This window comes from Amblyraja radiata, chromosome 7 (assembly GCF_010909765.2).
Source record: "Amblyraja radiata isolate CabotCenter1 chromosome 7, sAmbRad1.1.pri, whole genome shotgun sequence".
Lineage (NCBI taxonomy): Eukaryota > Metazoa > Chordata > Chondrichthyes > Rajiformes > Rajidae > Amblyraja > Amblyraja radiata.
In genome coordinates, this window is record NC_045962.1 from 31,101,219 (window position 1) to 31,124,693 (window position 23,475).

At 42.2% G+C, this 23,475-nt stretch overlaps 1 protein-coding gene across 8 annotated transcripts in view; it reads left to right on the forward strand.

Annotated features, from left to right (window-relative positions):
* The window catches only part of mylk (myosin light chain kinase), a 246,343-nt gene that overhangs the window by 108,279 nt on the left and 114,589 nt on the right, over positions 1-23,475 (forward strand). For all 8 annotated transcript variants that reach the window (XM_033024039.1, XM_033024038.1, XM_033024037.1 and 5 more), the window contains 8 exons: positions 3,084-3,291; positions 5,277-5,319; positions 8,524-8,686; positions 14,683-14,848; positions 16,550-16,571; positions 17,637-18,712; positions 19,656-19,859; positions 23,241-23,375. In XM_033024039.1, the coding sequence (XP_032879930.1) occupies positions 3,084-3,291; positions 5,277-5,319; positions 8,524-8,686; positions 14,683-14,848; positions 16,550-16,571; positions 17,637-18,712; positions 19,656-19,859; positions 23,241-23,375 (2,017 nt within the window). The remainder of the gene's footprint in view (positions 1-3,083; positions 3,292-5,276; positions 5,320-8,523; positions 8,687-14,682; positions 14,849-16,549; positions 16,572-17,636; positions 18,713-19,655; positions 19,860-23,240; positions 23,376-23,475) is intronic.

Below are 23,475 nucleotides of genomic sequence, written 5' to 3' on the forward strand. Positions count from 1 at the left end.
ACCCAGTATTTCTGCTCAATTAATTCCAAGATGAAAGTTATGTTATTGTAAGGAGAAGTTCAGGATAAAAAAAAGTCAACATGAATTAGTCAAATTGATCTAATTTTCATCAAATCTGTTGTAGAATCCAAGAATCTGAATGTTTTCAATTAACCGCTCTAGGAATATCTGTGATCATTTGGTACTTAAAAAAATGAATGTGTGCTTTTAGAGTAATACAGGAAAAATAGTTGAGTTGCTGTAATGTTTCAGATTGTGCTGTCTGGTAGGGGAGCCAATGTCTTGATAAAAGCCTATTTTCTGTTTTCAAGCAATTTTGAACGTCTGACAATGAGGAGATATTTCTGTGCATGATGTCAGTTCTGAATAATTAAGAACTGGGACAAAAATTGTGCAAAAATGGTAATGTGGTAAGGGCAATCAGACTGGAGTCAGGTTGTTTACATATATTATCTGCCGAGTGCATATTTTCACATGGGGAATATAAGTAGGACCTCTAGTGGTGCAGCCAGGAATTGCATTGAATTGAAGTTTGAAACAATATCCAGAATTAAAAGAAGTGGGAGATTTCACATACAAGGTCACTCACTGGTTTATGGAAAGCTCAAAACACATTTGAATACCACAGTACTCTTTACCTCAGAACAGATGGACCTTATATCTATATACAATATACTGTATATGTGTAATATGTGCAATGTCTATGTAAGATGGTCTGAATGGCATTATAAGGTGCCGTGATCTTCTGTAATCGTACAATTACCCTCACCATGGCAACAGGAATAGATGCAGGAAAAATGGTCCCGATGTTGGGGGAGTCCAGAACCAGGGGTCACAGTTTAAGAATAAGGGGTAGGCCATTTAGGACTGAGATGAGGAAAAACCTTTTCACCCAGAGAGTTGTGAATCTGTGGAATTCTCTGCCACAGAAGGCAGTGGAGGCCAATTAATTGGATGTTTTCAAGAGAGAGTTAGATTTAGCTTTAGGGCTAAAGGAATTAAGGGATATGGGGAAAAAGCAGGAACGGGGTACTGATTTTAGATGATCAGCCATGATCATATTGAATGGCGGTGCTGGCTCGATGGGCCGAATGGCCTACTCCTGCACCTATTTTTCTATGTTTCTATGTTTCCAACAAATCTATACTAAATGTAGAGCGTAGAAAAATACAGCACAGGAACAGGCCCTTCGGTCCCCAACGCCCAAGTCTGCGATTCATGGACATCACCAGTTGCTGGGTGCCTTCTCTGGTGATGCTCTGCCAGGCCTGTATTGCAGCCATCTTTAGTTTATGCTTGTTTTGGGGGCTAGTCCCCTTCAGTTTTCTCCTCAGCACATAAAAGGCATGTTCAATTGGGTTCAGATCGGGTGATTGACTTGGCCACTCAAGAATTGACCATTTTTTAGCTTTGAAAAACTCCTTTGTTGCTTTTGCAGCATGTTTGGGATCATTGTCTTGCTGTAGAATGAAGCGCCGGCCAATGGGTTTTGAGGCATTTGTTTTGAACTTGAGCAGATAGGATGTGTCTATACACTTCAGAATTCATTATGCTACTACCATCAGCAGTTGTATCATCAATGAAGATAAGTGAGCCAGTACCTTCAGCAGTCATACATGCCCAGGCCATAACACCCACACCACCGTGTTTCACAGATGTGATGGTATACTTTGGATTTTGGGCAGTTCCTTCTCTCCTCCATACTTTGCTCTGGCCATCACTCCGATATAAGTTAATCTTCGTCTCATCAGTCCACAAGACCTTTTTCCAGAACTGTGGTTGCTCTTTTAAGCACATCTCGCCAAACTGTAACCTGGCCACCGTATTTTTGTGGCTAACCAGTGGTTTGCATCTTGCAGTGTAGCCTCTGTATTTCTGTTCATGAAGTCTTCTGCGGACAGTGGTCATTGACAAATCCACACTTGACTCCTGAAGAGTTTTTCTGATCTGTTGGACAGGTGTTTGGGGATTTTTCGTTAATATAGAGAGAATTCTTCTGTCATCAGCTGTGGAGGTCTTCCTTGGCTTGCCAGTCCCTTTGCGATTAGGAAGGTCACCAGTGCTCTCTTTCTTCTTAATGATGTTCTAAGGTTTGGCTGATGTCTCCAACAGTTTTATTCTTGTTTCTCAGTCTCATAATGGCTTATTTGACTTTCATTGGCACAACTTTGGTCCTCATGTTGATAAACAGCAATAAACATTTCCAAAGGTGATGGAAAGACTGGAGGAAAGACTAGGTGCTGAGAGCCCTCTTATACCTGTATTAAGGAGGCATTTAAACACACCTGAGTAATTACAAACACCTGTGAAGCCATGTGTCCCAAGCATTATGGTGCCCTGAAATGGGGGGACTATGTATAAACACAGCTGTAATTTCTACATGGTGAAACCCAAATGTATAAAAATACCCTTTAATAAAATCTGCACTTTAACCACATGTGATTTTTTTTCTATTACAAATCTCAAATTGTGGAGTACAGAGGCACATAAATAAATGATGGGTCTTAGTCCCAAACATTATGGAGGGCACTGTATTTTGCCCATCTTGCATCTTGCATATGGTATGTTTGCTTTCGGGACATTGATTGGAAGAGTTAGGAAGTCATCAAGCAGCTTTATAGGACTTTGGTAAGGCTGCATTTGGAGTATTGCATGCAGTTCTGGTCACCCTATTACAGGATGTGGAAAGTTGGACAGACTTGGATTGTTTTCTCTGGAACGCCAGAGGTTGAGGGGAGACCTGACAGAAGTATATAAAATTATGAAAGGGGTAGACAGTCAAATCCTTTTTCCCATGGATGGAAATATCAAATACAAGAGGGCATAGCCTTAAGGTGAGAGAGGCAAAGTTTAAAAGAGACTTTTAGATAGGCAGGTGTATATGCAGGGAATAGATTAAATGCAGACAGATAAGAGTTAGCATTGGCCTCGTGTTTGGCACAGACATTGTGGGCTGGAGGGTTCCTGTACTGTGCTGGTCTATATTCTCTCCATTAATTCATTATAGGACTTCCTTTCCCATAGCCTTTGTGCTTTGCATAAGACTATTGCTGATCATTGTTAATAATCGTTGTTCTTATCAGGTAAGGGGGCACCCAGAACCTCACATCAGCTGGTACAAGAACGGGCAGCTTGTCCCAAAGGATGATCGGTACGTTACTGAACAAAGTTCACGCGGAACTTTTAGCTTGCTCATTAAAGAAGTGCAGAAAGAAGATGCGGGCAAGTTTACCTGTGAAACTGCCAATGTCGCTGGTGCTCGACAGGTAACAGTGGAGTTAACAGTGACTGGTGAGTTCTTTATCTTCATCCCTTAATACTCATCTCTTTTGATGTCTTGTGTTCACACCTTAGCCTTCCTCATCTCTGTGACTCCCGCAACTGAAGAAGGGTCTCGACCCGAAACGTCACCCATTCCTCCTATCCAGAGAGGCTGCCTGTCCCGCTGAGTTATATTACAGCATTTTGTGTCTATCTTCGGTGTAAACCAGAATCTGTAGTTCCAGTTGAGGAGACGATTGTTATTCATAACACAGCAAACAGGCTTCAGGGAAGAGCCAAGCCTTCACATCCTGGGAGCTATCTGTCAGTGTCCCACAGGGTGGCACAGCTGGTAGAGCTGCTGCCTCACAGAGCCAGAGACCACGGTTAGATCCTGACCTTGGGTTGCTGTCTGTGTGGAATTTGCACATTCACCCTGTGACCGTGTAGTTTTTCATCGGATGCTCCAGTTTCAACCCACATCCCAAACATGCGCAGGTTTGGTGTTAGTTGACTTCTGTAATTTGCCCCTAGTGTGTAGAGATTGAATGCGAAAGCGGGATATCAAAGAACTAGTGTGAAGGCTAATTGATAGTCGGTGGGCGAAAGGACCTGTTTCCACACTGTATCTCGAAACTAAACTAAACTAAACTAAAAACAGACTTCCTGTGACCCCCTTCCATTTTATTGATTTATTTCAGACATATTATGAACAATAAATATTTTAGTCTACCTGTAAACTCTGCACCAACCGTACCTGTACAGCGTGTTTCATAGAACATAGAACAGTACAGCACAAGAAGAAGCCCTACAACTCTCAATGTCCATGCCAAACATGATACCAGGATCAACTCCCATCTGCCTGCACATGATCCATATCCCTCCATTCCCTCAGGGAATTTCCTTGCATAAACAGCAGTAGAGTTGCTGTCTTACAGTGTCAGAGACCCGGATTGCCAGCTGACAAAGGCTGCCAGCATCATCAAGGACCCACACCATCCAGGCCACACACTCATCTCTCCGCTGCCATCAGGTAGAAGGTACAGGAGCCTGAAATCTGCAACATCCAGGTTCAGGAACAGCTTCTTCCACACAGACATCAGACTATTAAACACAACTTCAAGCAAACTCTGAACTATAACAGCCTATTGCCCTTTATCTGTTTATTTATGTGTGTGTATATATGTATATTCTATGGTATATGGACGGACTGATCTGATCTGTATTTATGCCTACAATATTCTGTTGTGCTGCAGCAAGCAAGAATTTAATTGTCCTATCTGACAATAAACTCTCTTGACTTGACTTGGGTTCGATCCTGACCTCATGTGCTGTTAGTATGGAATTTTCACGATCTCCCTGTGACCGTGTGGGTTTTCTCCGGGTGCTCCGGTTTCCTCCCACATCCCAAAGACGTGTGGGTTTGTAAGTTAATTGGATCTGTAAATTGTCCCGAGTGTGCAGGAAGAACTTGTGTTTGGGTGATTGTTGGTCGGCGTGGACACGGTGGGCTGAAGGGCCTGTTTCCACGTGGTATCTCTAAGCTCTGAAGATTCATATTATGACATTATCAACATTTCTACAGAAATCAATATTTAGTGATTTGCACGAGAGACCAAAGCATGAACTTGATATTGCTATTGATATGCCTGACCAAGGATATGGGTTTAGTATCACATGCATGATGCATACCTGTGTATGTCTCAAAGGTCAACAGCATGGATATGTAAAAAAAGAGACAAAGTGCTGGAGAAACTCAGCAAGTCAAGCAATATGACTGAAGAACATGGATAACTGATGTTTCTGGTCAGGATCTTTCTTTCATGTTCTCTAGAGATACTGCCTGGCCTGTTGAGCTTCTCCAGCATTTTGTGTATTTTTCTGTAAACCAACATCTGCATTTCCTAGTTTCAGCATGGATATGTAACTCTGCAGTTTACAGTAACATACAGTCAAGAGTTCTGAGAAGCTTAATTTCATGCAAGTCTCTTCATCAATCATCCATTTTTTTACAGAGGAAACTGGCAGGAAATATGGATGGCCTTCCAACAGCTCCAGGTAGATGATTAACAATACAGTGCCAATTCATTGTGCTTCATGTTGAAATTTGTGGCTTCATCTGGGTTCTGCCATTTGATAGGAGTGGGAAGGGTCTATTAGGTGGTGGTCGGAGGGGCCGTAGGCGCAGATCGGCAGCCACGCTTCCGTCAGTCTGCCCCAGGGCAGCTGTGGCTACAGAAGTAGCTTACCACCACCGAGTGTGACTGAGGAGTGAATGAATAATGCGATGTAAAGCGCCTTGAGTATTAGAAAGGTGCTATATAAATCCCATCCATTATATCCAGACAAAACATGTAATGCATTTAACGCTATTCTCCAGTGTTCCTCAATAGGTAACACAGTGGCACAGCTGGTAGAGCTGCTGTCCACAGCACTAGATATCCGGGTTCAATTATATCTTCAAGAATTGTCTGTGTGGTGGTTGCATGTTCTCCCTGTGACTCCGTTCTTCCATGCACCCCGGTTTCATTCCACATCCCAAAGACCTGGATGTTTTTAGGTTAATTGACCTCTGTAAATTGCCCCTCGTATATAGCGAGTCGATGAGAAAGTGGGATAACATAGAACTAGTGTAAACAGTGATCAGTGGTTGGCGTGCACTTGGTGGACCAAAGGGCCTGTTTCCACGCTGCATCTCTAAACTAAACCAAATTACTGTCTTACAATGTGACAGAAATCTATTATGTAGTATTTATGCTTTCTGGCTAATTTCTTATTTGTTCCCAAGCATTTATCCTGAAATTTCATAAATTAAAGTTAATTATGTGAAGCTTTGTCAAGGGCTTTCAGGAAGTACAATTAAGACTGTGGCAACACCTTTACAACTAATCAGGAAATGGCTTTATCTCTAAGGCAAACTGTTTGTAATATTTCATATTTCATTTTAAAGATGAAGCCAATTGTTAAAATTGTTACTGCTTATAAAGTCCATCTTTACAGCACATGGTATTTGCTAATTTGCAAATATTAATGTGGCATTAGTATTTTTGTACCGAGTTTCCCCAGAGCCACTGTGCAGAACCTTGCACATGGATGAAGTTATCATGGTGCAATGGTTCAAGGGGGTGGGGGGGGGGGGGGGGAGGGACAATATTGGGATCGCTCCTTCCACTATGGTCAAGAGAACCAAAGTGTTGTGTTGTCATATGCATATGTCATAGAAACATAGAAAGTAGGTGCGAGAGTAGACCACCAGGTCCGTCGAGCCCGCACCGCCATTCGCTCATGGCTGAACACTAAACAGACACACTTACCCACAAACAGTAGACACAAGACACAGAACACAAGACACTACCCTCCCCTTTATACCGCTATCACCCCTCTCCACCCCAAGAACCGCGTGATCTCCTGGGGGAGGCAAAAAACCGGATAAAAACCCAGGTCCAATTCGGGAAAAAAATCCGGGAAATTCCTCTCCGACCCCAATCCAGGCGATCGACACTTGTCCAGGAGTCATATGTCTGTATAGAGTATTGTACTGTACATTCTCGCTGTGACCACGAGGATTTTCTCCAGGTCCACCCACATTCCAAAGACGTACAGGTTTGTTGGTTAATTAGCTTCTGTAAATTGTCCCTAGTGCGTAGGATAGTGCTAGTGTACTGGTGATTGTTGGTCGGCGTGGACTTGGTGGACTAAAGTAGCAATGTTACAAAATTTTGAGATTTAAAAAATCAAGTCTGTAATTTATCCCATCGGATAAAGCATAAAAAGAAGATTAATTTGACACCTAATTCACTTTCATATATTCAGTATTAAAAAAGTTATGGCCATTTTCATACTCTGAAATTAGCATCTTATTCCCTATTGCTTTTCCATTGACTTAACTCAAAAGCTGTGATCGAGGACAGTCAAAAGCCCATAACTTTCTTAAGAATTAAGAGAACTGAATGAAATTTTCAGTTATTATAGATTGAAGCATTCTGAAACAAATATGAAACAATCTTATTTGGATGACCTGAAATTAAAGCATATAATTAGTTAGTTACCTAATTGTAGCTAATTACAATATTCAATTACTAGATCTAAACATCTATCCATTTTTTAAGAAAAGGTTAACATTTTTAAATAGCCTAAGTGTCCAAATAACATTCACACAAGAATTCACAATATAACATGATTTTTATATCTCATTGTCATGAATTTATAGGCCAAATGGAAGGAATTTAGTGTTTAATTCCCGTAAATTAATGGGCATTTAAATCATTTTGCGAGTGGGTTTTTGTGGAACGCGATCGATTGGAACGTTGTGGTTGCAGTGAATTTGAACCCCATATCGGCAGGAAAACACTGCCGGTTCGTATGGGGCCAAAATCACATTATCGCCAATGACATTTTGATTAAAGTCATCCTAAGAAGCAAGTTTATATGTAAAATAAACAACTTACATTTTGTTTTGTCCCCTACCTGAGATCCGTCCCTTTGTAGGCATTGACGGCATTAGAAGTAGCTTTTTATTTTACTCCAGGGATTAAATTGTCCCCCGATTTTAAAAAAAACTTCAGAGAACGGAAGTCGTAACGATTTTTCTGCATCAGCTAGCAGCCCGAGAAAATATATCTCGGACAGGCAGGAGAAAACGGCATTTTGATCCCGCCCCCGCCCCCCCCCCCCCTCAAAGGCGCCAAAGCCGCGCACACGGCCAGTGGCAGAACTGCAGCGCCGCTGAAGATAGGTATTATAACATCTCTAACTAAAGGGCCTGTTTCCACATTGTATCTAAAGTCGTATGTCTAAAGTTAGGGAAATTGAAGGTAAAACAGATGCTGCAGATCCTAATAGGTCAGCCATTTTTTAGAATATTCCCACTTTATCTTGAGCTTCATCAGATAATTATCCCAGCTATATTTAATTATAGATTTTACAAAAGCTATGGAATAGATTTTTTGCTTTGCGGTAGTTGCACCAATGTATCTATACTGTAATGGCAAACTAAGTTGCTGACTTACAGCTGGCTACATTCCCATTGCAATTTGGATTCTTTGTTGGGCTCCATCCAACAAATGAATTTAAGCTAATGCACCTCACTGCATTTTTGCTAATTTAGGACAGAACTCTGAAATGAAGTATTAATTATATCAAATGTGGAAGACATTTATATCCTCTCAAAAAGGTGTGACCAAGCCAGGATTTATTTTTCTTGAAAAGTTTGTAAATGTTGTTTAAAAAGTTTAAAATAGTATGTTTTTATTTTGTTGGCAGTCGCTATTCTACACAGTCGATTGAAAATAGACCCAGTATATGGGGTGAAAGTCCTCCGAAATTTGTCACAAAGCCAACGCGACTCATTATCAAAGAAGGACAGAACGGCAAATTCTCCTGTAAGATAACAGGACGGCCACAACCTCATGTTACCTGGCTGAAGGTAAAGATTTATTGACTCCCGTAAGATCAAATGTCGCTTTAAGAATTAATGCAGATATGTATGAAATGCAACATCAGGTATAATGTTTAAGGAGTTACATGGCAATCCTGATCAATCTAACCTTTGTATGTGTTAGAACATAGAACATAGAACAGTATAGCACAGGAACAGGTCTGGCCCAGAATGCTTGTACCGAACAAGATGCCAAGACCAACTTCATTCCGGAGATGAAATGAGATAATGCTGGAAACACAGAGCAAGTCTGGCAAAATCTCTGGAAAGAGAAGCAGTGTTAATGTTTCGGAACGTAAAGAATAATAAAAGTCATAAGTGATAGGAGCAGAATTAGGCCATTCGGCCCATCAAGTCTACTCCGCCATTCAATCATGGCTGATCTATCTCTACCTTTTAACCCCATTCTCCTGCCATAACCTCATAACCTCTGACACCCATACTAATCAGGAATCTATCTCTCTCTGCCTTAAAAATATCTACTGACTTGGCCTCCACAGCCTTCTGTGACAAAGAATTACACAGATTCACCACCCTCTGACAAAATAAATTTCTCCTCATCTCCTTACGAAAAGAACGTCCTTTAATCCTGAGTCTATGACCTCTAGTCCTAGACTCTCCCACTAGTGGCAACATCCTCTTCACATCCACTTTATCCAAGACTTTCACTATTCTGTATGTTTCAATGAGGTCCCCCACATTCTTCTAAAATCCAGCGAGTACAGGCCCAATGCCGACAAACACTCATCATAGGTTAACCTACCCATTCCTGGAATCATTCATATAAAGTAAGTTATTGTTGTGGAGAAGGTGTGGCATGGGTAAATAGAACAAAGGGAATATCTCTCAAAGGATAGACCATAAGACATAGGAGCAAAATGTATTCCATTAGGCTCATCAAGTCTGTTCTGCCATTCAATCATGGCTGATCTACCTTTCACTCTTAACCCCATTCTCCTGCCTTCTCCCGGTAACCTTTGATACCCTTACTAATCAAGAATATGTCAATCTCCGCCTTAAAAATACCCAATGACTTGGCCCCCACAGTCATATGTGGCAATGAATCCCACAGATTCACCACCCTCCAGCTAAAGGAATTCCTCCTTCTGTTAATTGTGATCATTGATGAATGGTAATGGCTTATACCAAGCACAAAGGCAATAGGAAAATAAGACCTCTGATTCACTGAATGTGGGATCAGGACAGCACAGTAACAGGCTCTTCAGAGCTGGGGGCAACCCAGTGGGTCAGGCAGCATCTGTGTAGAGAATGGACAGGTGACATTTTAAGTTGGCACCTTTCTGCAGACTGATTAGAGTTGGGGAGAGAAAGCTGGATCTTGTGGGGGTGGAAGAAAGCCGAGCAAGTGATAGATGGATACAGGTGAGGGGGGTTGTTTGGGATATGGGGAGAGTAGGTGACAAAGGCTGGAGAAGTAAAGGAGACAAAATAAGGAGAGAAGAAATGTAACGCCAGAGGGAGAGATGTAAAACATTTAAGAGGGGTTGCTCAGACACACATGTATTTCTGAACTGAAGTAATAATATCTTGAAAATGTCACAATTCTTCCTCGAAAAGATCCATAGGAAAAAAAATGGTTTCTACTAAACCTCCAAGATTTCAGCTCTAATCACCTCTCTGCAAACTGATCTTATCTTTTTTCTTCAAATATGAAAAAGACCTCCAATAATTTCCAGAGATCCCTCTCCCAACCTTGTCCCTCGGTTTTTCTTCTTTAATTTGCATTACTCTTATTGCTTATTCCAGCTGCAAGATTTCAGACCATGCTGCCAAAGGGCACCTTCATCTAATACATTTTAAAAGCTTTACTACTGCATGAAAGACAGCTTCCAATAAGTTATAGTTGCAGTCAATAAGTCTGGATTTCAGATTAGCTTTCAGACAGCACTTCTGAGCTATTTCCAAATAACAGAAAAAGACTATAAAATTTCACTGATCATACTTGCAATTTAGCCTTTACATTTGAACTCAGCAAAGGTCATTGCTAAATTGGGCTGATGGTTTAGACTGTGCTTGCACACGACAATTGATGGTGTGTGGAGAGTGAAGGGAGTATTCTCAAGATCGAGAAAAGATATTGATTAGCTGGTAATGAAATTTAATCCTGATGAATGGAATATTGTGTGGTCATATAGGATAAGTCATGCACAATGGATGGTTGGGTCCGAAGGAGTATTGAGGACCAGAGACCAAGAGTTCAAAGCACCTTGAGGGTGGAAGCACAGGTATTTAGGATAGTGCAGAAGACACACAGTATGTGATGTAGCCTTTCTTAGCTGGGGCATAGAAGATCAGGGAAGTTTCTGTAGAGGTTTTATAAAATATTAGTCAGTCGACAACTGGTATATTGTGTGCAATTTTGGTCACCACAGTATAAAAACGACTCCACCCATTTGCCAATCAACCCCCCTTATCTGTATCCACCTATCACTTGCCAGGCCTGCTCCCCCACCTCTCTTCCAGCTTTCTCCCTGCTACTACAATCTAAAGAAGGGTCCTGACCCGAAACATCACATATCCTTGTTCCCCAGAGATGCTGCCCCACCCGCTAAGTTACTCCAACAACACTTTGTGTCCTTTGTTTAAGAAAGAACGGCAGATGGTGGAAAAATCGAAGGGACCCTGGCCAATTCGTCCCTTCCCACCCAAACCACCCACTCCCCGGGTACTTTCCCTTGCAACCACAGGAAATGCTACACTTATCGCTTTATCTCCCCCCTCAACTCCATCCAAGGACCCAAGCAGTCTTTCCAGGTGAGGCAGAGGTTCACCTGCACCTACTCCAACTTCTCTACATCGGTGAGACCAAGCGCAGGCTTGGCGATCGCTTTGCCCAACACCTCCGCTCAGTTCGCAATAACAAACCTGATCTCCCGGTGGCTCAGCACTTCAACACCCCCTCCCATTCCGAATCCGACCTTTCTATCCTGGGCCTCGTCCATTGCCACAATGAGGCCCAGCGCAAATTGGAGGAACAGCACCTCATATTTCGCTTGGGTAGTTTAAACCCCAGCGGTATGAACATTGACTTCTCCAATTTCAGGTAGTCCTTGCTTTCTCCCTCCTTCCCCTCCCCTTCCCAGCTCTCCCACAAGGCTACTGTCTCCGCCTTTTCCTTTCCTTTTACCCCCCCCCGACATCTGTCTGAAGAAGAGTCTCGACCTGAAACGTCGCCTATTCCTTCTCTCCATAGATGCTGCCTCATCCGCTGAGTTTCTCCAGCATTTTTGTCTACCTTTGTATCCTTTTATCACTTGCCAAGCTTTGCCACACTCTCCCACCTCTCTTCTAGCTTTCTCCCTGCTGCTACAATCTAAAGAAGAGTCACAACCTGAACCCTCCACATATGTTGCCTGATCCGCTGAGTTACTCCAGCACTTTTGCCCATTAAGATATTGCCATTCCTGCAATGGTTCCAGGTCTTGGGGATGATGCTTGTGGAGTTGATAATCTCAGCAATCATTCAAAAGACCTGGTGCCAAATTGCTTATGGAACCACTGACGGTAAACAGAATATTTTTCTCCCATCTAACTTTTTCCAAGAGCATTTCCAGAGAGCTGGAATATTTTGGCCGTAAGTGTGATCCATTGTTCCGCAATGAATTCTTCAACTAATCCAACGAGAACACGGATAGGTGACGTTTCGGGTCAGGATCCTTCTTCAGACTCTGGTCTGTTTCTTCAAACTCTAGACTTCAGTCAGAAGAAGGGTCCCGACCCGAAAAGTCACCTATCCATGACTCCAGAAATGATGCCTGAGAAAGGTCTTCCTACTTTGTCAACCTCTAAGTCTGCACAAAAATGAGTGCTGAGTGTTAATGGATGTTAAATCAGCAAATTGGGTGAGAAATCTGGCAGGCAAATTAAAATGAGGCTTCCAAACTCAAATGGCCTGGGTGTCAGGTTTTTAACAGCAGTTGTGTTGAGCACTCCCCTTGTCCCTCTTAGCTCAAAGTCCATCCAAAATTGGAGCCAAGGACATTTCCTTAAAATGCTGCAGAGAGTTGTAATTCATAGGTACCATAATTGTTACTGATGTGAGTTGGAGTATGGAATCTGGGATCAAGGAACACCTGTTAATTTCTAGACTTGTAAATATTACCAGGATATTTATTTGAGAAGAAAAGCCGGAGGGTGTTTGGGGGGGTGGAAGAACACATTTGTTCAAGTGGCGGCACAGTGGTAGAGTTGCTGCCTTACAGTGTCAGAGATCTCGGGTGCTGCCTGTGGGGAGTGTATTTTTTCCATGTGACCACGTGGGTTTTCTCCGGGTGCTCTGGTTTCCTCCCACACTTCGAAGACGTCCAGGTTTGCTTTGGTAAAGTTGTAAATTGTCCCAAATGTATAGGATAGTGCTAGTGTACGGGGCGATCGCTGGTCTACGCAGACTCGCTGTTTCTGCGCCCTGTCTCTGTCTAAAGTCAAGTGGCTCTTCATTGTTGAAGAATACTATATGGACTTATAAATGTCGCTCAACTTTAATCATGTATTTTCTGGGCTGGAAGTAGTCCAGAAAAGCACAAGGTTTGATGACAGCAAAGGCTCCAATGAAAACCACAGGACTGAGCCATTTAACTAACCCAAGATATAGATCAAGGTGACCTACACTATTGACCAGTCTCCATAACCCAGGCCAACAGTGGCTTGCGATGTTTAAATCAATCTGGAGCACTAGAACAAAATGGATCTGTTATGCAACAGATAGTAACATACTTGGAGGGACTTTGCAACTTCACACTTTCTTAAAGTAAAATGAAATATGAATACTTCTCATTTAAAACTTCAGAGTAAAGCAGAATCACATGGTTGCTGTCTATGGGTACCTTTCCTTGTAACTCCAGCGTGGGCTGAAGGGCCTGTTTCCATGCTGGATCTCTAAACTGAACTAAACTAAACTGCTGAAAGTTGCTTCAAAGGGTCATGGTCAGGTGCTGTTGCATCATGGGTAGCAGAATGTGAAGAATTAATGCGAGTTTATTGGGAGGAATTCACTGGGATGCAAGGTCTCAGTATTGTAGATTCTATGCAGTCATGGAATGAGGACTTCAAGGTTACGATTCCAGAGGCTGGGCAGAGCCTGAAGCCAGTAGGGCACCTTGAAGATGCTTGAAGATCTTGATCGCACATGAGATCATTGAATTTCCTGCAGCACTACATCCATTGTCTTTGTGTGGACTGAAAGGCCTGTTTCCGCGGTGGGCTGAAAGGCGGTTTCCGCGTTGTATCTCTAAACTAAAGTAATCTAAACTAAGTACCTGAGAAACTATAGGAGCCTGTAAACTGTAACGTCCAGGTTAAGGAACAGCTTCTTCCCTACAAACCATCAGGCTATTAAACACTAACCAACTAAACTCCGAACTATGAACTGCGTGGGTTGGATGAGGGACTTTGGGCTTGGTTTTAATCTTTGCACAATATTGTTCTTTTTTTAATTTAGCAAACTTCTTTATTGTTCATTATGGTATTTGCTGAGTACGATGTTGACATACCTGTTGTGCTGCTGCAAGTAAGAATTTCAGTGTTTCGTTTCAGGACCTATGACAATAAAACACTCTTAACTGTCTTGAGAGTGACCTTTCAGCTATAAATTATCTCTATTGGAACACTTTATCGTAGAATAGAACTGATGAATGCAACAGCTCTGAGACTGAGATAAAATGAGGATTAAATAAACACTGGTTAATATGATAGGGATGTGTAGGAAGGAACTGTAGATGCTGGTTTAAACCGAAGATAGGTACAAAATGCTGGAGTAACTCACACATTCCTTCTCTCCAGAGATGCTGCCTGTCCCGCTGAGTTATTCCAGCATTTTGTGTCTAACTTCTTATTAATATGATCCCAAATTTGAACATTGGGAGGCTAACACTATGGTGCTATTTAAATGGATGTCATAACTACTTTCAGATAGGCGAAGTCATCATTTGGTTAAAGTGAAAGTGCACCTCTTTTGTCTTTCCTAGAACGATGTACAGCTGCAGCAAAGTAATCGTTTCAACATGTTTGAGAGGTCGGGGATCCATTTTCTGGAGATCTGCGCTGCACAGTGCGAGGATGCTGGAAGCTTTGTGTGTTTAGTCAAGAACAGTGCAGGGAAAGCACTGGCCACCGCCGAGCTCACAATTCAAAGTACGGATCCTTTTGAGGACATTTTACAAAGTATTGCTTCTCCTGAGTTTCAACTTTGAATTTGAAAACTTTGTATTTGTCCAACATCGGCTTTGATGTTTTTATTTGGAAGGCCTTTTTTTGTTTGATTGATTGATAGAAAGATACAGCACGGAAACAGGACCTTCGGCCCACCAAGTCCGCAGCAACCATCAATCACCTGTTCACACTAGTTCTATGTTGTCCCACATTCCCATCCGCTCCCTGCATCCTAAGAACAATTTACCGAGGCCAATGAACATCTTTAGGATGAGGGAGGGAGGCGGAGCACCCGGAGGAAACCCACACGGTCACAGGGAGAACATGCAAACTCCGCAGACAGTACCCGAGGTCTGGATTAAACCCGGGTTTCTAGCACGGCGAGGTAGCAGCTTGACCAGTTGTGCCCCTGTGCTGCTTACATTTATAAATCTATATTTACATTTATAATTAATAATTTATAAATGTGATATGCAATATATAAATATACATTTATAATTATAAATTTACAATATATTTATATATTGTATATCACATTTATAGATTAATATTTATAAATTTGTACATTTTGAGATTGCAACATGTTTTTGGAATATGTAAACAATTATTTTATTTAACTTTACTAATTTTAACAAGTCTTATGTTGGTGTTAAATAACTTTATCAAGACATGGGTATTAAGCATCTTATAACCACATTTAACATCTGGAACCAATACTGGGAATTATTTTCTTTCTTTTATTTCTGGAAATAGAAACCTTAAGCTTTCTCATCCTTGATATCTTGATATCCTTGATATGAAAATGGAAAGAGAGATTTACATCTGCACTTTATTGGATCGTGTATGCCCTGAAATAACAAGACCGGTGCTAACTGCTTTGTTCCTGACTAGTGGATAATTTGCTTATTCCAACCTATCTTGCAACCTCATGACAGAGTCTGCAAGAGTAGATGGTTTCAACCCAGATACATCATAATAATAATTAATAATGAAAGACTAGATTTCCATCTCCCTCCATCACAATTTTAGTTTAGAGGTACAGTGTGGAAACGGGCCCTTCGGCCCATCGAGACCGCACCAACCATCGATCACCCATACACTAGTTCCATCCGACACACGAGAGACAATTTACAGAAGCTAATTAATCTACAAACCTGCACATCTTTGAAGTGTGGGAGGAAAACAGAGCACCCGGAGAAAACCCACATGGTCAGAGGCAGAATGCACTAACTTATGTTTGTGTGTGCCAAAGTACTTCTTGTTCTAGCCCCACTTCTGTGCAGCTCCCATTTTAGAGAAAGGAACCATATATAATAATAATAATAAATTTTATTTGCGGGCGCCTTTCAAAGTCTCAAGGAAACCTTACAGAAATTAACAAAAGAGAAAAAACATATAGTCGGAGTAAAATAAATAATAAGGACATCACCAATACACAAATTAAAGACAGAAATCGCTCCAAAGACAAAAAATCATAAAACACATATATGCCCACTTGTCCCAAACTGCAAGAGTCGGCGAGTAAGCAAGGGCCTTGTGACCAAAAGTTGTCTTTGGAAACTGTCTTTATTTTCCCTTTCAAAATACTATATATATTTAAGCATAAACCTCAGCGTGAAGCAGGCATTTAAGCTTGCTTCATTAAAATGACATCCCAGTTAACTTCCATTATTTTATTTTTAGGTAAAGATGCTACAACTGGACTGTAAGTATATGCTACAATAAAAGGCTTGGTATGTTTAAGACATTTTTGAAATGTTTTTTTCCTTCCCCTCCCTTCCCTGTGTGCCACCTGGATTTACATCTTTTTATCATCTTCCATCTCCCCAATCCCCTTCCACCTATATTCCTTCCTCTGACTTTACAATTTGCACTTCTTCTATCCTTATTTCTCACTTTTTGCCTTTTCTTCTCTGTCCTTTTACAACCATCTCCATCTGCCTATCAACCCCCCCCCCCCCCCTTACTGTATCCACCTATCACTTGCCAGGCTTTGTTCTGCTCCCCACCTCTTTTCCAGCTTTCTCTGCAATTAGTTTGAAGAAGGATCATGTCCTGAAACGTCACCTTTCTAAGTTCTCCAGAGATGCTGCCTGACCTGCTGAGTTACTCCAGCACTTTTGGCCTGTCTTTGTTTGAAATGATATTGTATTTTTGTATAGTTTAGAGATACAGCGTGGAAACAGGCCCTTCGGTCTACCGAGTCCACGCCGAACATCGATCACCCGTACACTAGATCTATGTCCTACACACTAGGGGCAATTTACAGATGCCAATTAACCTACAAACCTGCATGTCTTTGAAATGTGGGAAGAAACTGGAGCACCCGGAGGGAACCCACGTGGTCACAAGGAGAACGTGCAAACGCCACGCAGACAGCACCCGAGGTCAGGATCGAACCTGACTCTCTGGCACCTTAAGGCAGCACCTCTACTGCTGCGCCATTGTGCTGCCCTTCAAGCCGCCTGTATTTGTCAAAATCTGTAGAAGGGTTCATTAAAGCAATTTGGTGGAAGGAACTGCAGATTTACACAGAAGATAGGCACAAATTCTGGAATAACTCAGGCAGCATCTCTGGAGAGATGGAATGGGTGAATTTTTGGGTCGAAGAGTCTCGACCCGATATATCACCCATTCTTTCTGTCCAGAGATGCTGCCTGTCCTGGTGAGTTACCCCAGCAGTTTGTGTCTATCTTCATTAAAGCAATAAAGTATTCATCTGAGGAGGAATGAAATTGATGGAGTGACAACATTTTCTATTCATTAATAGTGCGTCAGTACATCCAAGAAGCAATGGAGCTGAAACAGCTGAAAATTTGGAAACTAAACACGCAACTGCAAATGGCATCCAAGTCGAAAAGATGGCTAACACAGTCACCAATCAATCCAATGAGAGCTTAAAAGTGGCAAAAAGCACTCCCACTGGCTGTGAAAAGCAGATTGCTGAGACAGAAGAGAGAATGGACAAAAGACAGGAAAACAAGTCTCATCCAGAATCAATGGCAGACGACAGATATGCTAGGCTGTACCAAAAAGGAACAAGTTCCATAACTCTTCATGAGCCGCAAGGAGAAAGAAATAAATGTTCCATTGAACAGAAACTCCCGAGCACTCAAACAAATCCCAAGCACCAGCCCTCCCAAAACATTACAATGGTGTCCAAACTTCAGACATCCCAAAGCTTCAAAGCATCTCCTAAACAACAAATATCCCAAATCAATACAATTGCACCAAAACAGCCACCTCAAAGCCTTGTAACAACTACTAAACAGCAAATGTCCCAACTTAGTACACCAGCACCGAAGCAATCACCTCAAAGCCTTATTACTGCTACGAAACAACAGATGTCCCAAATCAGTACAACACCTAAAGAGTCCCCGCAAAGCCTTATTACAACTCCGAATCAACACATATCCCAAAGTGTCACAGCAGTCTCCAAAGAGCAGGTGCCTCAGAGCATCTCAGCCGTTCCCGTCCAACAGAAAACCCAATGGACCATTGCAGCCCCGAGCCAACAGAAGTCCCAAAGTTCAGCAGAAACCCAAAGTCAGCAGAATGCCAAGGATGCTACGTTGCTTCAGTCATGCAAGAGAGAAGAGCAACTAACCACTGGGGCAAAAGATACTCTGGGAAGGCACCTGGAAGAGTGCAAGAAAGTTGTCTCGCAGGTAAACGTAGAGCGTTGCAGAACCCCTCAACATTCACAGAGAACGACTGCCCAGGATGGGGAAGCTAAGAGAATTATAGACGGAAAATCAATATCTGCTGAATCACCCCCCGACTTCCTGACTTGTCCTCAAAACCAGACGACTCAAGAGGGTGAAGAACTGAAGTTCAGCTGCACAAGTAAGTGAACTCATGTGCTTTAGTGCATTGACTTAACATGGCAATATAGAATATATTTTTCATTAATCTTGCAAAATCTGCATTTTAAGTTGCACACCTATTTTTAGGAATGTTTACATCTGATCATAATTTTTGAAAACCTCTCAAATAATGTATAGTTTTGTAAGGCATGGCATGTTACACATGTGGGACAGATAAAATATGTAGTGCAGGAACAGACCCTTTGGCCCTCAAAGTCTGTGCTGAATATGTTAGTGCCAAATATGATGCCAAGTTAAACCAGCCTGCACAAGAGCCATATCCCTCGATTCCCTGCATATCCATGTGCCTATCTAAAAGTATCTTAAAGGTGTAGAAGGATATGGGCCAAATGCGGGCAGGGAGGACTAATGTAGATGGGGCATCTTGGTCAGCGTGGACAAGTTGGGCCGAAAGGCCTGTTTCCATGCTGTATGACTCTAGTAGTGGTGGTTCCAGCTGGTGAAATTGGGTAAATGCCTGTTAATAGTGGAACGTACCTCTGGAGGTCCTGTAAACAAGAGAACACATGGAATCTCAGTCACCAGAAATGGTGAGAGAATCATAAACTCAAACATGCTGGAAACGTGTGATGCAAGAATGTGGGTGGCGCAGCGGTAGAATTGCTGCCTGACAGCACCAGAAAGACCCAAGTTCGATCCTGACTACGGGTGTTGTCTGTACGGAGTTTGTACGTTCTCCCTGTGACAGCGTGGGTTTTCCCCGGGTGCTCTGGTTTCCTCCCACATTCCAAAGACATACAAAGTTTGTAGATTAATTGACCAGTAAAGATTGTAGATTGTCCCCAGTGTGTAGGATAGTGCTAGTGTATGGGGATTGCTGGACGGCGCGGACTGCGTGGATCTGTTTCCGCGCTGTACCTCAAGAGTAAACTAAGATCATCTGAGATGTTTGTGTTGTACAGTTACAGGAACCCCCAAACCAGAAGTAAAGTGGGCTAAAAATGGAGTTTCACTGCAAGGAAAACCAGCCGTAAAAATATATGAGGATGATGGAGTTCAACATCTTAGTTTCAACAACATCAGTCTGTCAGATAGTGGTTCTTACAGCTGCACTGCATCAAACAGCAGAGGCCAACTCTCAAGGTGCTGGACATTGAGTGTAAAAGGCAAGTGGTCTGATGAAATTACTTTGCATTTTGTTTCAATATCATTTTTAATAACACATTAGGGATTAAGATTATATTCACTTGATTGGGATTCACTTTTTTCGGGATGCATCACAACATGGTTTGGGAACAGCTCCATCCAAGACCGCAAGAAATTGCAGAGAATTGTGTACATAGCCCAGACCATCACACAGACCAACCACCCTTCCATGGACTTCATCTCCACTTCACGCTGCCTCAGTAAGGCCACCAGCATAATCAAGAACGAGTCTCACTCCTGTCATTCCCTCTTCTCCCCTCTCCCATCAGGCTAGAGGTACAGAAGTGTGAAAAAGCATACCTCCAGATTCAGGGACAGTTTCTTCCCAGCTGTTATCAGGCAACTGAACCATCCTATCAACAACTGGAGAGCGATCCTGAACTACCATCTACTTCATTGGAGACCCTCGGACTATCTTTAATTGGACTTCACTGGGCTTTATCTTGCAGTAAACGTTATTCCCTTTATCATGTGTGGGCGGTTCAATTGTAATTATGTATAGTCTTTCCGCTGACTGGTTAGCACACACCAAAAAGCTTTCCACTGTACCTCGGTAAACGTGACAATAATAATAATACATTTTATTTATGGGCGCCTTTCAAGAGTCTCAAGGACACCTTACAAAAATTTAGCAAGTAGAGGAAAAACATGTATGCGGAATGAAATAAATAGTAGAGACATGACTAGTACACAAATTAAAGACAGAATTCAATTCAAAACACAATATGAGGCAATTCAAGCACAGATGAAAAGGGAGGGGGACGTGGGGCTAAGGATAGGCAGAGGTGAAGAGATGGGTCTTGAGGCGGGACTGGAAGATGGTGAGGGACACGGAATTGCGGATCAGTTGGGGGAGGGAGTTCCAGAGCCTGGGAGCTGCCCTGGAGAAGGCTCTGTCCCCAAAACTGCGGAGGTTGGATTTGTGGATGGAGAGGAGACCGGCTGATGTGGATCTGGGGGACCGTGAGGGTTGGTAGGGGGAGAGGAGGTCAGTGAGATATGGGGGGGCCAGATGGTGGAGGGCTTTGTAGGTGAGGACCAAGATTTTGTAGGTGATCCGGTGGGAGATGGGAAGCCAGTGAAGTTGTTTGAATTAAATTAAACTAAACTGAATCCATTGGTTGTGGTATTTGGTAGACAGCAAGAAACCTGAATTGAAGTCCTGCCCTTACAAATTAAAAAATACATTTAAAACTTTTTTGATAAGTTACGAGTTAAAAGCCAAGAACCAAAATATTACTTCAAAGGGCTCAAGGTTGCGATAAAAAATCTAACTGATATACAAACATATGCATCCTTAAATCAAGAACATGATTGTCTGGCTACAAATACCTGCATCCGATGTTAGGTATTTGTTACTAATGCACTCTGAAGGCTCCCTGCAAACTGCTAGTAACAAACATTTGCTTCCATGTTCAAAAAAATGTAAGATGAGTTTGATAGATCTAATCGGCAATGATCCAGAAATAATATCTGTGCAGAATCTGGCAAAATCTCAGCCCCTGAAAAACCATCTCAGAAACATATGGGCCCCAGTTTTAATTCTGGCTTTGGTTGGAGGGTTGTATAATGAGTTAGAAAATCATCCAGTTCTCCAAACAAAAGGCCAGGTCTATTTTAACTCTTAAGCCTTGATTAATTTCTTCTGCTTTCCGAGTTCATAAGTTCATACGTTATTGGAGCAGAATTAGGCCATTCAGCCCATCAAGTCTACTCTGCCATTCAATCATAGCTGATCTATCTTTCCCTTTCAACCCCATTCTCCTGCCTTCACCCCATAATCCCTGACCCGTAATAATCAAGAATCTTTCAATCTCTGCCTTAAAAATATCCCTAGACTTGGCCTCCACAGCTGTCTGTGGCAATGAATTCCACACATCCATAGAAACATAGAAACATAGAAATTAGGTGCAGGAGTAGGCCATTAGGCCCTTCGAGCCTGCACCGCCATTCAATATGATCATGGCTGATCATCCAACTCAGTATCCCGTACCTGCCTTCTCGCCATACCCTCTGATCCCCTTAGCCACAAGGGCCACATCTAACTCCCTCTTAAATATAGCCAATGAACTGGCCTCGACTACCCTCTGTGGCAGAGAGTTCCAGAGAATCACCACTCTCTGTGTGAAAAAGTTCTTCTCATCTCGGTTTTAAAGGATTTCCCCCTTATCCTTAAGCTGTGACCCCTTGTCCTGGACTTCCCCAACATCGGGAGCAATCTTCCTGCATCTAGCCTGTCCAACCCCTTAAGAATTTTGTAAGTTTCTATAAGAAACTTATAGAATCCACCACCCTCTGACTAAAGAAATTCCTCCTCATCTCTTTCTAAAGGTGCATCCTTTTATTCTTCCTGCCACAAGGCTAGTTTAGTTTAGTATTGAGAGTCAGCATGGACTTTGGCCCTTTGACCTACCAAATCCACGCCGATCATCAATCACCCAATCACGCCAATTCTATGATATCTCACTTTCGCATCCACTCCCTGCACACTCGGTCGGGGTAGTTTTACAGTGGCCAATTAACTGGCAAACCCTGTATGCCTTTGGAGTGTGGGAGGAAACCGGAGCACTCGTAGAAAACCCATGCGGTCATGGGGAGAATGTACAGACTCTGTACCGACAGCACCCGTAGTCAGGATCGAACCCGGGTCTCTGGCGCTGTAAGGCCGCAACTCTACTGCTGCGCCACTGTGCCGTTTGAAATGTTTTCAAACATTTCCCACTTCAATCTGATGATTACATCCTTCAGTTTTGATACTCTTATATCTATTTAAATGTTTGGAATGCTAATGGCAACAATCAACCAGTTGGTTATTGATTGCTATTTTACTAATGCTCTTAGTTTCTATTATAGCCTTTGCTATACCAGCACTGGTCAAATCAATTAATGTGTGAACTCTCTGACCTAATTCACAGGTCTTCATGGTTCAGATGGGTAAAGACACCAGCTAGAAATTGCTGCTGATGATACTGTTTGATAATATTGCAATACATTTACATGACTGTGCAACTTTGAAAAGCATTTAAGGGGGAGATTGACAGACACCTGATTAGTATGGGTGTCAAGGGTTATGGGGAGAAGGCAGGAGAATGGGGTTGAGAGGAAAAGATAGATCAAACATTATTGAATGGTGGCATAGATGGGTTGAATGGCCTACTTCTGCTCCTCTGACATGAACTTATTAAATAGTTTAAAAGGTGCACCCTGCTTTGTAATAGCTAAGGAATATAATACGTGCACATGTTATCCAATGTTATTTGCATCAACAATTTATGTGCAATGGATATGCAAAGGCTTTTGCACATATTAATGATGGGTTATTTTTGATCAATCATTTCAAGGATCCAAGGGCAAGGAGCTGCCCCCAGCGTTCACCAGCAAACTGAAAGATTGCACCGTGAGTGAAGGGCAGGATTTTGTGCTGGAGTGCTTGGTGGAGGGTAAACCTCCGCCTCACGTTACATGGCTTGTCAATGGTAAGATAAATATTTTACACGCCAATAGTTTCAATGTAGTAGTTTTGCAAACTTTTAATTCCTAGTTTAAAGTTCAAAGTTTAAAAAAAACACAATTTGA